This window comes from Carcharodon carcharias, chromosome 2 (genome assembly GCF_017639515.1).
Source record: "Carcharodon carcharias isolate sCarCar2 chromosome 2, sCarCar2.pri, whole genome shotgun sequence".
NCBI lineage: Eukaryota > Metazoa > Chordata > Chondrichthyes > Lamniformes > Lamnidae > Carcharodon > Carcharodon carcharias.
This window is the reverse complement of record NC_054468.1, coordinates 87,176,266-87,192,062: the sequence shown is the minus strand read 5'-3', so window position 1 is coordinate 87,192,062 and position 15,797 is coordinate 87,176,266. Positions and strand designations below refer to the sequence as shown.

Genomic DNA, 15,797 nt, shown 5'->3' with positions numbered 1-15,797 from the left:
CAATATATATAGGAGAAAAACTAACAGTCACTTGGACAAATGTGGATTAAGGAAATCCAGCGTGGATTTGTTAAGGGAAAATCATGTTTAAAGAATTTGATTGACATTTTTTAATTAGGTAACAGAGAGTGTTGATGAGGGTAATGCATTTGATGTGATGCATAAGGACTTCCAGTAGGCATTTGATAATGTGCCATATAACAATTATCAGCAAAGTTAAAGCACATGAAATATAAGGGACAGTGTTAGCTTGGATACTAAGTTGATTGAGTGACAGGAAACAGAATAATAGTGAATGGCTGTTTTTCAGACTGGAGAAAGGTACATAGTGATGTTCCTCAGTGATCGGTATTAGGACCATTGCTTGATCTATAATAGCGGGTGCACAGGGACACGATTTCAAAATTTGCAGGTGACACATTAAATTTCATCTGTCATGTGTCTGCCCATTCCACCAGCTTGTCCATGTCCTCTTGAAGTCTATTACTATCCTCCTCACAGTTTTCAATACCTCCAAGTATTGTATGCATTCACAAGCTTTATTTTTGCATAAGCTGGCTTTGGATCAACAAAGTACCATGTATGTATCTAAATATATGTTTGTTTTCATACTGACAATCAATGCAATTACCCAGAAACACATCCCAACAGATGTTATACAACTGTGCAATCCAGCTTTGTGTAACAAGATGGTAATGGCATCATACCCCTGCACAGCATGTGAGAGATTCAGAAGATAAAAACCTGAAAACTCCCCAACAGCTAAACAGGTGAAAACATTACTGACCTACATGGATTAGGCAAGCACTAGATTCACAGTCTGGTTATTTATTCTGATTTTGTTTACTGCATACATTGTTACTAGCTTAACCACAAAAATAACTTCTCTACTCGATTGTCTGAGCAAACTGGAATTTCAGAACCTATCTAAAACTACAGAATCAGCCAAAATGTGAGGAAGTTTTTTACAATTACAATTTTTCCCATCATTTTTCCTTCACTCCTCTCTTAAACATAGTACAATTTAAAAAACAGAAATTATTTCCCCTTCACCTCCCAACCAGCCTCAAAGCAAATTAAACACCAATACTACTAATCAACTGAGATGGGTTTAAAAAAAAACATTCTTGTGAAAAGAGGAAAGGATGAATTCCGATTAAACACATTGGGTATTTAAACATTCTAAATGTGTGTGCAAATACCTTGTCCATGAATAATTATATACTATTAATCTTAAACCATCTATGTAAGATGCAAAAACAAAGCTCTTGTATGCAAACAACACTTGGAGGTATTGTGAACTGTGAGGACGATAGCGATAGACTTCAAGAGGACATCAAGCTGGTGGAATGGGCAGACACGTGGCAGATGAAATTTATAATGTGTCATCTGCACATTTTGAAATTGTGCCCCTGTACATCCACTATGATAGACAAAGAAAAGCAGTGGTCCTAATACTGATCCCTGAGGAACCTCACTATTCATCCCCCACAAGTCTGAAAAACAATTATTCACCATTATTCTGTAACTCCTGTCACTGCTAACTTCCATATCCAAGCTAACCGTCCCTTATATTCCATGTGTTCCATCTTTTTGATAAGCCTTTTACATGACACGTTATCAAATACCTTTTGGAAGTCCTTGTACAACACATGAAATGTATTACCCTCATCAACACTATCTCTTTACTCTCATCAACAACAACTCAATGAAAAAAAGACTCAATCAAATGTGTTAAACTCGATATCCATTCGGGCGATAGGACCCTGAGGAGCTCTGGAGACTTTTAACTGGGATCCCCGGGCGCTAGGACCTTGCGGCAACCGCGCGATGTTTTTAGGCCGCAGTTGGAGCCTGGGGCTGGGAGTTTGTTGGGGGGTCGGAAGAGGCATCGCTGGGTTAAAAGAGGCTGAAAGAGGTGGTGCGAGGAAAGAAAAGCAGGAGGAATGGATTTGTTTGAAGACCTGCCCGAGCCAGGTAAGGAACGAATTGGCGAGTGGTGTGTGTGTGGTTTGGGGGGAGGGGGTGGAGAAGTGTTGAGGCTGAGGCCGAGGCCTGGGGCACGGGGCCCGCAGCTCGGAGCTCGGTGGGGGTGAGGTCGGCAGTCTAGTCCCAGGGCTGGGTGTTTGTTGGCGGGGTCAGTGCTCTGCTTATTGATATAAATACATTTACATTAATGACCTGGATTCGAAAGTCCAGATAATTGTCTTTTTCTGATGAAGAATTTATAATTAGTTGTGTTCAAAGACATTGCAGCTAAAACACAAATCCCAAAATGTAGTAAACACTGAGGATGATAGTAACAGATTTTAGGAGGATTAGACAGATTGGTGAGAACACATGGCAAATTAAATTTAATGCAGAGAAGTGTGAAACGATTCATCTTGTGGGAAGAATAAGGAGACGATTAAATTAAATGGTACAATTTTAAGAGAGTGCAGGCTTGAGGTGTATGTACCTAAATCTTTGAAGGACAAGTAAGAAAGCTTTTTAAAAAAAAACATACAGAATTCCTTGGCGTTATCAACATAAGAGAACAAAAGTAGGGAAGTTATTGCCAGACTTTGATAAAAGACAGGTTGAGCCCCAGACAGATTATGGTGTCTAGTTCAGGACCCTGCACTTTAGGAAGGATGTTAAGACCCAGGACCGGGTGCAGAACAGATTTACTAGAAAAGTGCCAGTGTTACAGGTGCAAAGTTATGTGAAGCTGGGGTCATTCTCCTTCAGGCAGGAAGTAATGGGGAGAATTGATAACGGCGTTCAAAATCATTTTCACGGAGTAAATAAGGAGGAGTTGTCTTTGGTGACAAGAATGTTGCTAACCAGAGAACTTGGGTTTAAGGTAAGTAGAGGTGCCAAGAGGATCAATTTTGAGTTGTTGGGATCTGGAGTGCACTGACTGAAAGGGTGGTGGAAGCAGATTCAATAACAACTTTCAAATAACAAGTAGCATTGTAACACTGTTATAACATGTAATATTCTGTATGCAGTGAGGTATGATTATCTAGAATGCATTTCCTGAATGGGTCATTGTACTTGGTTTAAACTAAGTAACCCCATTGCATCGGTGCTGCAACCTATGACAAAGCTTCTCTCACCCTGCAGTCTCCTCTGCTCTTCAACTTTTCCTTGAATTTCAATACCTGGCTTCCTTTTAGTCCAAATAGGCTATCCTCCCACCATTCCACACCATAGCAGAGGTCACCAGCCTTATTCCATGATTCGTGATTAGTGCAAACAGTTGCGGCTTTAGCAGAGGATGTGAACAAGCTCTAGATTGAAACCTAACGCACACCTACCAGTTCCACTGTCCTGTAAATTAATGCCTTTTTAAAGTACGTTTTAAAATAATTTGTATTTAGATCATTCTCATGTAAAAATAACCATGAGATCCTGTAACTGAGGTGTAATACAACTTAAGGGTATGTCACAGAGTAGCATAGTTCTGGGGTCACACTACTGCAGTGGGGTCAGCAATAAGCACTGTGGGTGCAGGGGTGGGGGGCTGTCACAGTATAATGCTGGAGTTAAAACAGTGAGGGTCACTGAGAGATAGTGTGGTTTGAGGGTCACCATACAATGCTGTTATGAGCCCTTATTCCTCATTCTGCTTCCGTCTGTAGAACACACCAGCCTTGAGTGCTGCTTCCATAACAGAGCAGCTGAGATGAATATTTTGCTGTATGGGACATCACTGGCATAGACACAGCCCTTCTGTCCTGCTAATATCAGCTCTAACACACGGCATGTAAAAAATATATGCAAGTTGTGGAAAATTAGCCCAACTTCACGCAGTATTGCTACCTTTTAAAGAGCAGCCCAACAGGACCATCATTGTACACTTCTCCAGAGCACTTTTGAGGAGCACCGCAGCTTCTGGTTTTTGACGCATCGATGATCAGCAGAAGTTATGATGCTGTTCCAGCTCTTGATAACGGTGAACGCCTCAGCTGCTACTGCTATTGGGACCACAAAATCTGGGCCAATGCACTTCACACTCTGGCGTGTAACTCAGCATGACCAAGATGTGGTCCCTATATCTATTTGCTGGTAGCATTGCTGCCTTCTAGCTGTACTGGTCGCATTGCTGCATTCTATCTACCTTCTTTCATACCCCAGAACTATGCTATGAATCCCAGGGTTACTCTGACATTCCCTTAAGTTGTATTACAGGTCCATTACAGATGATCTGGTCATTTTTACATGAGAATGATCTAAATACAAGTTACTTTGAAGTATACTTTAAAAATACATTAATTTTCAGGACAGTAGAACTGGTAGGTGTGCCTTAGGTTTCAATCTAGAGCTTGTTCACATTCACTGCCAAAACCACAACTGTTTGCACTCTGCTTGGATCATTGCCTAAATAAGGCTGGTGGCCTCTGCTGTGGTGTGGAATGTGAGGAGGATAGCTTGTTTGGACTACAAAAAATAGCCAGGTAATGAAATGTGTATAAAGTTTGGATTAAAAATGAAAGCTGTAAGTCTGAAATAACAGAAAATGTCCGAAATGTGCATGGGTTCAAGTAGCACTGGAAGAGGAAACAGGTTACATTTTAATTGGGACCTTCCAGCACAACATTGGAAAAGTTTAATTTCTCCCCTAGCTCCTGGATATTTTTTTCTACTCATTCATGGGATGTGGGCATCACTGACTAGGCCAACATTTATTGCCCATCCCTAATTGCCCTTGAGAAGATGGTGGTGAGTTACCTTCTTGTACCACTGCGGTCCATGTGATGTAGGTACATCCACAATGCTGTTAGGGAGGGAATTGCAGGATTTTGACCCAGCGACAGTGAAGGAATGGCTATATATTTCCAAGTCAGGGTGGTGAGTCACTTGGAGGGGATCTTCCAGGTGGTGGTGTGCCCATGTGCCTGCTGCCCTTGTCCTTTTGGATGGTGGTGGTCGTAGGTTTGGAAGGTGCTGTCTAAGAAGCCTTGTTGAGTCCCTGCAGTGCATCTTGTAGATAATACACACTGCTGCCACTTTGTGCCAGCGGTAGAGGGAGTGGATGTTTGTAGATGGGATGCCAATCAAGCAGGCTGCTTTGTCCTGGATGGTTTCAAAGTTCTTGAGTGTTGTTGGAGCTGCACTCATCCAGGCAAGTGCAGAGTATTTCATCACTCTCCTGACCTGTGCCTCATAGAGGTGGACAGGCTTTGGGGAGTCAGGAGGTGAGCAGGTCTGAGTTTTTCCAGGTATTTTTGTTTTTGTTTTGGATTTCCAGCATCCGCAGTTTTTTGCTTTTATCTTGGTGAGATATTCACTGCAGGATTCCTAGCCTCTGACCTGCTCTTGTAGCTACAGCATTTAAATGGCTAGTGCAGGTTAATTTCTGGTCAATGGTAGCCCCCAAGATGTTGATAGCTGGAGATTCAGTGATGGTAATGCTATTGAACATCAAGGGCGATGGTTAGATTCTCTCTTGTTGGAGATGGTCATTGCTTGACACTTGTGTGGCGCGAATGTTGCTTGACACTTGTGTGGCACGATTGTTACTGCCACTTGTGAGCCCAAGCCTGGGTATTGTCCAGGTTTTGCTGCATTTGGACATGGACTGCTTCAGTATTTGAGGAGGTGCGAGTGGTCCTGAACATTGTGCAATCATTAGCGAACATCCCTCCATCATAAGGTCAGAAGTGGGGAAGTGCTGAAGATGATTGGGCCTAGGACACTACCCTGAGGAGCTCCTGCAGTAAGGTCCTGGAACTGAGATAGTTGACCTCCAACAACCACAACCACCTTCTTTTGTACTGGGTATAACTCCAACCAGTGGAGAATTTTCCCTGATTTCCATTGGCCCCAGTTTTGCTAAGGCTCCTTGATGCCACACTTGGTCAAATGCTGCCTTGATGTCAAGGACAGTCACTCTCACCTCATCTCAGGAGTTCAGCTGTTTTGATCATGTTTGAACCAAGGCTGCAATGAGGTCAGGAGCTGAGTGACCCTTGCAGAACCCAAACTGAACGTGAGTGAGCAGGTTATTGTTAAGTAAGTGCTGCTTGATAGCACTGTTGATGACTCTTTTCATCACTTAACTCATCATCCAGAGTAGACTGATGGGGTGATAATTGGCCAGACTGGGTTTGTCCTGCTTTTTTTACACAAGACATACCTGGGCAATTTCCCACATAGCTGGGTAGATACCAGTGTTATAGCTGTAGTGGAACAGCTTGGCTAGGGGCACGGCAAGTTCTGGAGCACAAGTCTTCAGTACTATTGCCAGAATATTGTCAGGGCCAATAGCCTTTGCAGTATCCAGTACCTCCAGCCATTTCCTGATATCATGTGGAGTGCATTGAATTGGCTGAAGACTGGCATCTGTGAATCTGGCAACCTCTAGAGAAGGCTGAGATGGATCATCCACTCGGCACTTCCCGCTGAAGATTGTGGCAAGTGCTCGAACCTTATCTTTTGCACTGCTGTGCTGGGCTTCCCCATCATTGAGGATGGGGATATTCATGGAGCCTCCTTCTCCAGTGAGTTGTTTAATTGTCCACCACCATTCAGGACTGGTGAATGCTTAGATCTGATCTGTTGGTTGTGTAATCACTGAGGTCTGCCTGTTGCTTGCTGTTTGGCACGGAAGTAGCCCTGTGTAGATGCTTCACCAGGCTGACACTTTATTTTTAGGTATGCTTGGTGCTACTCCTGGCATGCCCTCCTGTACTCTTTATTGAACCAGGGTTGATCCCCTGGCTTGGTGGTCATGTTAGAATGGGGGATATGCCGGGTCATGAGGTTACAGATTGTGGCTGAGTATAATTCTGCTAGTGCTTATGGCCCACAGCGCCTCATGGTTGTTCAGTCTTGAGTTGCTAGATCTGGTTTAAGTCTATCTCGTTTTGCACAGTGACAGTGCCACACAACACAATGGAGGGCATTCTCAATCTAAAGGTGGGCCTTTGCCTTCATAAGGACTGTGTGGTGGTCACTCCCACTGATACGGTCATTAACAGATGCATTTACGGCAGGCAACTTGGTGAGGATGAGGTCAAATATGTTTCTCCTTCACCACCTGCTGCAGACCCAGTTTAGCAGCTATGCCCTTTAGGATTCTATCAGCTCAGTCAGTAGTGGTGCTACCGAGTCATTCTTGGTGGTGGACATTGAAGTCCCCCACCAAGTACATTCTACACCCTTGCCATGCTCAGTGTTTCCTCCAAGTGGTGTTTAACATGAAGGAGCACTGATTCATCAGCCAAGGGTGGCGGTACATGCTAGTCAGCCGGAGGTTTCCTTGCCCATGTTTGACCTGGTGACATGAGATTCACAGGGTCTGGAGTTGATTTAAGGACTCCCAGGGCAACTCCCTCCTGACTATATACTACTGTGCCGGCACCTCTGCTGAGTCTGTCCTGTCCCCTGTGACAGGACATACCCAGGGATGGTATTGGTGGTGTTTGGGACATAGTGTAAGGTATGATTCTGAGATTATGTGGCTTGACTACTCTGTGAGACAGCTCTCCCAATTTTGGGACAAGCCCCCCCCCCACCCACCCACCCAAGATGTTAGTAAAGAGACCAAGAACCGAGATTGCCATTGTCATTTCCAGTGCTTAAGTCAATGACGAGTGGTCTGTCCGGCTTCACTACTTATTGACTTTCTAGCAGTTTGATAGCCATTTCAGAGGGCATTGCTGTGGATCTGGAGTAAGGACGGCAGATTCCTTTCCCTAAATGGGTATTTACAACAACGGCTTGACTTTTAATTCTGGATTTTTATTGACTGAATTCAAATTCTATTATCTGCCATGGTGATATTAACCTGGGTCTCTGGATTACTAGTCCATCGACAATTCCGCTGCCTCTGTTGAATAATTAATAATTGGTTGTGTTTAAAGGCAGCCAACCAAAATGGCGGGTGTCCCTAATTTACTTCATTTGGTTTTATTCAATGCTTGCCATTCACAATGCTGATGTATTATGCTAATTTCAGTTAATCTGGCACCTAATGACTGACATTGTAAACATATAATTCATGCAGCTGCATAATGTCTCATAGCTTAATCAAAATTACCCATGGAAGATTTTATAAAGCCTTCTTTTATAAATCAGACCCTAGAAGTCATAATAAAAAATGAAATGTGACTCAGCCTAGCATTTGCTTTTAAACCTGCTCCAGCTGGCAGGCCACGCACTTAAATGTGCGGATTTATAGTGTACGGGTCAGCCAGTTAATATGGAGAGAATGGTGTGCATTTTTGAACAGTTGATGGTGCGCATTCTCCTGCACTGAAGATGACTGACTTGTGTTTGCTTTTGTAGATTTATTTCGACGTGTGAACTGTCAGAGTTGGGGTTTGGACTGTCATTTGTCTTTGATTGGGGTGGGGCTATCAACTGGATTGGGTTTCCTAGCTGGTGTCAGTTTGGTGTTCTCAGCAGGAATCACAATTAGTGATTTCCCAGTGGGAACTAGAATTGGCTTTGGGCTCCCAATTGGGAAATAACATCAAGGTGACTTAACAATGAGTTCAGCAATTTCAGATATAACCTCTGCCCCCATTTTGTTTTTGGTTTTTTTTTTGCTGGTTTTTTTTTTCTCGTTTCTTTCTTAATTCCTTTTATTTTGCTTTTAGATCGCTACTATCCTGCCATTCACCTCTCAACTAGATATGCCTTTTGTTTTGTTGCTTGTCCGATGACCACTCCCTTTGGCCTTTTACCATGAAACTTTTGGCATTAATCTCTCCTGCCCTCCACCCTAATCTCTCCTGCCCTCCACCCTATCATAGATCTTCCCTTTTGTTATTCTTCTCACCCTTCCCCCTTTAACGTGTTCAGAACCTATTACATTTCTGACTTCTCTGAGTTCTACTGAAAGGTCACAGACCTGAAATATTAACTTCGTTCCTTCCTCCATAGATGCTGTCGGACTTTGAGTGTTTCCAGTATTTTCTGTTTTTATTTCAAATTTCTAGCATCTGCAGTATTTTGCTTTTGTAGATCAAGGTGAGAGACTGATTAGCTCAGTTAGCCAGATGCCTGGCTGGAGGGTGGCACAGAATAGCACCAACAGTGTGGGTTCAATCCCCATACTGGCCGAGGTAGTTCTTGAGGCCTGCCTCCTAGCCTTGCCCTATAGTGACATCATGTCAATAACTATGCTTAGTAACCCTTGAGCAATGAGGATGCTACATGAAGAGAGAGAGAGGTCAAGGTGGCGACGTGTGACCATTCCCCACCTTTCTAGTCCCCAGTTTTTTGCACTCGGGCCTAGGCAGGGAAAATTCACTTGGTGGCAGGCCAGGGGAGGACGCACATATTCTGCACTCAAGTTGCTTCTGTTCTATTCTGCTGAACTACCAGCAGCAGCCAGAGAGCTCCGAGCAGCATATTCCCCACCTGCCAAGCCAGGGAATTGTAGATGACTTAGCAGAAATAGTTGAGAAAACTCTGACTATTATGAATCTGTTTACTTTCTTTTGTTCATTAGGAGGAGACGTGCAGAAGTCAGAACCTTCACTCTTTGATAACCTACCAGACCCAAGCAGCCCAGACGTAGGTAAACGCAGCCAGAGTAAAGCTCCTGTACCATTTGCTGATCTGCTCTTGCTTTATGTTATTGATGTGGGCTTTTGATCATTGTTTATTTATTGTTGGGATCAGTAATTGTGCCATTTTAATGGCGCCAGTTGAGGTTTGTTACTTGTTCTCCCCACTGTCATCTTCCTTCACCAACTGCACCCCGCCCTCCATTCTGGCCATGCCCTGCCCCACCCCACAATGCCTCAGCTTCCATGGGGGATTTTAAAAAAAAGGCTAACTGGTTTTGCCAATTTTGGAAGCATAGTTGTTCACAGTAGCCAAAGCTGGCATTTTAAATTTGACGCCATTGCCTTCCCTTCGTCCTTGAAGTCCACGGCAATGCTGGACAGCAGTGATGTACTGGATTTATAACCAAACGAAAGAAACATTCTCGGGACGTTGAGGTTGTTGGCAAGGCCGGCTTTTATTGTTCATCCCCAGGTGCTCTTGAGAAGTTGGTGGTGCGCTTTTTCCTAGAGCTACTGTTGCATTGGTTTGATATGATGGAGTGGCTTGATGAACCACTTCAGTGGGCAGTCAAGAATCAACTGCATTGGTGTGGGACCGGGTAAGGTTTCCTTCCCTAAACAGCATTAGTGAACTATTTGGGTTTTTAATGACAAACCAGCAACTTCATCATTGCTTTAACAGCTTTTCTTTAACTGTATTCAAATTCTCAAACTGCCATGGTGGAATTTGAACTGGTATTCTCTAACTCAGCCTTCAAGATTGCAACAGCAACATATTCACTGCACTATCATAGCCACTAAAAAGCAAATGGTAGGAAAATCTTGCATGCAATGTTTTTCTCATTTACTTGACATTGTAATACACATGCCGCTTTCTGACACAAATGAGGATGGGGGTCTCCATCTAACAGGATCCGGTTTCTCTCTGTCCCTGTCTACTCATTAACTTGGCTTCCTGTCTAAAGGCCCCCCCCCACCCACTGCCCTTCCACCCCACCAGAAGCCAAAGCCTCATGTTTGAGAAGTGATTGTATAGCACCGAGAGAGGAGAATACTTGGGAATCATATGAAGCCCGAATTATGGTTTCACAATTTGTTTCCAGTATGCAACATGGCTGATGGTGGATGCAATTCCCCTCCTTATTCCCAATTGGGGTTGGTATGTGATTCCAGCATTATGTAATCTTTATTCTCTATACACAATAAAAGATTTTTGTCTCCTTTCTCCAGATTGCCCCTGGGGAGAGATTTTTCAGCTATATAACACTGGAATGATGTACTGTTACTTACAGATCTGTCACAGGGATGATAGTGATGGGAGCAATTTGAGGTGATAAATTCAGTGTGTCGCAACATTAGAATATGTTGACCTAGATGTGATTTCCCCTGTAGTGCTCTAGATAAGTCCAGCATCAACATTGGCTGCTATTTACAATTCAGAAAGCAAGTAAAGCCCCCGTTACTGAGAGAGTGTATTGGTGTTAATCCAATTTATCAGCTAAAATCACTGACTGGTAGAACCAATCTTCAGTGCTGTGATTTAAGTGGGCTGGCTTTCCTGGTCACTGAAATATGGATTTGCGTGGGTTGCAGTTGCCACTCAGTTCCTGTACTGACGTACAGCAGCACCAGCAGAAAATGTGAGACTGCCAGCAGAGAATTGTGACGGAGACCCGTGGCAGTGCTGATGCTTCCTGGAGTTCTCGCTGCAAATGAACCTGAGTGTTGTCCATCATTTAAAAAAAACTGGGCAGGCATGTGTGGAATGTGAAGATGTGCCCAAAATCACCAGCATGCTTGATGCATTATAAGCATTGCCTTTGTAATTGTATTTTGTAGCAATGCCAGATAGTTGGCACAATTTACCCAATATAAGTGGCCATCCATGATGAGCATGGATGTTGTCAGTGTTGAGGACTATACACGAATCTATGTGACATCTCTTGGAAATGTACCAAAGGATTTCACATACAAGGAAACGCTTTGAAGCGCATTCACTATTCCATGTAGGACACCTATTTCTTGCACCGTAATTTTGCACAATCAGTAATACAATGGCTGGAATAGTTGGTCTGTTTTTGATATTGGTTGAGGGAGAAATGTTGGAGAGGCCACCAGGAGAACTCCCTGCTCTCCCTGGAAAATGTCCAGTGAATTCAGTAACATCCTGTAAAGTCCTGAACCTTCTAAATTGGAGGCAAGAGCCTGTACTCCAGAACAACGATGGGGTGAATGCCTAGCTGCCTCTATTATTGGCTGATGAATAAAGTTTTGCTGCAAGGCTAACTCAATAATTCTGGAACAACCTCTTGCATTTATACAACTCTTACAAGTTTGTGTTTGTGAACTTATTATTCTAACAAATCTTCACCAAAGCTGCATTTCTGAATCAAAGCCTGAATCAAAAAGATGTCCTGGCTTCCAGGTGCCATGGTAGCTCTTTGCAGGCAGACAGCAACATCCTGTCCCAAGTAGAGCCCTTTGATACTGGCATCCCCATCGCATCATAAATGCTATAATGGTTGCCAAGGGTGGTAAGATAAACAGATTAGCTTACATGAAAGGTGCAGTATGAAAAAAGGCTTGTTAATGTTGTCATAACTTCATTGTTTTGCGTTTGCATTTAAATTGCTATCTTGTTCCTTGCATCTGCCAGCACCTTGTGTACCTGATCTGTTTGGGGAGCTTCCAGAAGCGAAAAATGACCTGAAGGGAGAGAAACGCAAATTGACGGATCAGAATGGATCCAAAGGACATGAGGAGAAGAAGCTTTGCAAAGGTATCGTAGCTAAATGGGCAGAGTGAGAAAAGGACTAACAGCAGGTACAGAACACATTGGTTAATGGAGACCTTCTTAATAAAATATTTATCAAAAGGGACAATCACTTAGAAAAAGATTTGTCGCAGGAAAGTTTTTTTCCACAGTTTTTTTTCCCTCCAGTTCTTTTCTACCTCTGTTTCCTATCTCCCATTTATGTCTTTTTGCAACCCAGTATAATGCTGCAGATTGTTGTTATGATAAATATACAAATAATAGCGAGCAATTAGGGGAATAGCGATGACAATGTAATTTGGTTCAACTTGAAAGCAGAAAAGGGCATTGAAGAATTAGAAGTTATGAATGATGAACTAGAGAAAGACAAATTTCAGTACAATGAGAGAGATCTGGGCTGAATTAACTGGCAGCAAAATGGTTGACATCTGCGATGGGGAATCCTCAAATATGAGAAGAATAGAGTGCAAAATAAAAGGGAACATGAAAAATTGACACCAGGCGATATAAGAGAAATTATGTCTTTTATAAGAGTACTTAGCAAAGAGAGCAAGTCCGTTCAGGGATGAAGATAGGCATCTAGTTGCGAAGGAATGAAGAAATAACAGAGGCATGAAATAAATGTTCCATTTGCATTTACAAATGATGGTGAAAATGTGAATCTAACATAAGAAACAGGAGCAGAAATAGACCATTAGGCCCTTTTGCTCCCCAACCTTGTTCTCAATTCTCCTCATGGCCTTGCCCATCCTTTTCTCTAACCTCCCCAAGCCAAACAGACCTCTGATCTCTGTGCTTCTCCAATTCTAGCCTCTAGTAGGTCTTGGATTTTAATCGCTGTACCACTGGCAGCCATTCCTTCAGCTGCCTAAGCCCCAAGTTCTGGAATTCCATTTCCAAAACCTCTCCACCTCTCTACCTTCACTCCTGTAAGAGCCCCTGTAAAAAAAAAAAAAATTCTCTTTGTCTAACCTTTTGTTGCCTGTCTTGATATCTTCTTATGTGGGTCAATGTAAAATTTTGTTTGTTAGTTTTACTTTGAAGGCCCTATATTAATATAAGTTGTTTTCTAAATCCACATAACTATACCCCAGCATGAACCAGTGCTTTAAGGAGAAATGGAGGGCAGGGTGCAAGCAATAGAGGGCGAGGGAGAATTCCTTGTTCCCATCAAATTGGAAAACAACAAATGTAAGTGCTCTATTCAAGAAATCAGGGAAGCAGAAAACAGGTACAGGCCAGTTAGCCTAACATCTGTCATAGGGAAAATGCTGGAATCTATTATTAAGGAGGTTATAGCAGGGCACTTAATCTTAATACAATCAGACAAAGTCAACATGGTTTTGTGAAAGGGAAATCATGTTTGACTAATTTATTAGAGTTTGTCGAGGAAATAACAAGCAACATAATGAAAGGGGAACCTGTAGATGTGGTATACTTGGATTTCCAGAAGGCATTTGACAAGGTTCCACGTCAAAGGTCACTATCCAAGATGAGAGCGCATGGTATAGGGGGTAACGTATTAACGTGGATAGAGGATTGGTTAGCTTACAGGAAACAGTGTGGAGATAAATGGGTCATTTTTGAGTTGGCAAGATGTAACATGTGGAGTGCCACAGGGATCAGTGCTGGGGCCTCAACAATTTACAACCTATATCAATGACTTTGATGAAGGGACCAAATGTATGCTTGCTAAATTTGCTGATGACACAAAGATAGTTAGGGAATGAGCTGTGAAGAGAACATAAGGAGTCTACAAAGGGAAACACTTAGGTTAAGTGAGTGGGTAAAAATTTGGCAGATAGAGAATTATGTGAGAAGATGTGAACTTGTGCAGTTTGGCAGGAAGAATAGCAAAACAGCATATTATGTAAATGGAGAGAGATTGCAGAACTCTTGTACAGAGGAACCTGGATGTCCTGGTAATGAATCACGAAAAAGTTAGTATGCAGGCACAGCAAGTGATTAGGAAGGCAAATGGAATGTTGTTTATTGCAAGAGGAATGGAATATAAAAGTAGGGGGAAGTTTAGCTAGAGAAGTATGAGGTGTTAGTGAGACATCTAGAGAACTGTGTACAGCTTTGGTCTCCTTATTTGAGAAAGTATATAATTACATTGGGAGCAGTGCAGCCAAGGTTCACTTGACTGCACTGGGGATGAAGGTGTTGTCCTATGAAGAACAGTTGGACAGGTTGGGCCTGTTCCCATTGGAGCTTGGAAGCATGAGAGGCAATCTTATTGACACACAAGACCCTGAGGGAACTTGACAGGGTGGACGCTGAAAAGATGTTTCCCTTTGTGGGGCAGACACTAGAACTAGGGGATACAGTGTAAAAATAAGTGGCCTCCCATTTAAGACTGAGATGAGGAGAAATTTTTTCGCTCATTAGTCATAGGGGCTAGACAGGAAAGTAGAGGCCACGATCAGATCTTATGATCTTATCAAATGGCAGAGTAAGCTCGAGGGGCTAAATGGCTACTGCCACCTCCTAATTCGTATGTTTTTTTAACATGGGGAGGGGGTGGGAGGATTGGAGAGATATTTTGTAAAGTAGTGATGAGCAGATTTTCAGCATCTACAGTTTTGTAAATAGTTTTTTTGTGTTTTCCTTCAGGATTTGTCACCTTAAAGGGTTATGTCGCAGAGAGAAAGGGCGAACGAGAGGAAATGCAGGATGCGCATGTTATAATTGACGATTTTACGTTGAGCTTCACGCGGTTGCCATCAGAAATGTAAGTATCAAAGTGACAGAACTCAGAGCGGCCTTTATGTTTACAGGGTGAGAACTAGCTTACTACCCACAGTTTATAGGTGGACTAGAGGGAGCTTTACTATGCAACAGACCATTCTCTATGGTATTGGGAGTTCTTGTATGGCAAAGCACAGACTGGAGCATTGTTCCTAGCCTCTACTGTCCCCTTTTTTTTGAGTTTGCGAGGGTAGTTTGCGATACTGCCCCCTTTGGAGAGGCTAAAGGCCTAGATTCACACTCACTCCTACCTCACATCCCTTGCTTTGTACCACATGCCTGTATGAGCATACTCAAGCTCATATGTAATCCTGCCTACCAGTTCTGTGCAGTGTAGTTTGTGGAGATTTAACACTATGAGGGTTTCTTATCATAGAACATTAGTCCTGGCAGCTAAGTAGGGTGTACAGCAGTCCAGCAGATATGTTGCTGGTCTATTGATCAGAGCTCAAACTCCACCAAGGCAATTTGCGAATTTGGCAGAAAAAAAATGTCTATGTGGCACAAGGCTGTAGAATTATTATAAGAATCCAACGAGTTCTCGTCAGTCCTGTAGGATAGGAAACCTGCCATCCATGCCCGGTTTGGCCTATATTTGACTCCAGTCCCTCACCAACTCTGTTGACTCTTAATTGCTTCTGAAGAGACCTTTCAAGCCACTTTGCACAGGGCAGCTAGGATGGACTGTTAATACTGGTCTTGCTCACACTCTGAGAATGAAATTGAGTTAAACAGTTTCTTCAGGTGACATGAACAGTGTGCTG

General features: G+C 42.9%; 1 protein-coding gene across 7 annotated transcripts in view; it reads left to right on the top strand.

The window, feature by feature from the left end:
* Positions 1–1,816: 1,816 nt before the first annotated feature.
* LOC121274156 (integrin-linked kinase-associated serine/threonine phosphatase) overlaps positions 1,817–15,797 on the top strand; it is a 49,746-nt gene continuing 35,765 nt past the window's right edge. Inside the window, exons 1-5 of one of the 7 annotated variants that reach the window (XM_041181353.1) lie at positions 1,818–1,977; positions 9,449–9,513; positions 10,740–10,839; positions 12,166–12,332; positions 14,899–15,016. In XM_041181353.1, coding sequence (XP_041037287.1) covers positions 12,302–12,332; positions 14,899–15,016 — 149 coding nt within the window. In that variant the 5' untranslated portion in view covers positions 1,818–1,977; positions 9,449–9,513; positions 10,740–10,839; positions 12,166–12,301. Of the gene's footprint in view, positions 1,978–2,486; positions 2,846–9,448; positions 9,518–10,739; positions 10,840–12,165; positions 12,333–14,898; positions 15,017–15,797 lie in introns of those variants that run through there. The other 6 variants (XM_041181371.1, XM_041181344.1, XM_041181378.1 and 3 more) reach the window with 6 other exon arrangements.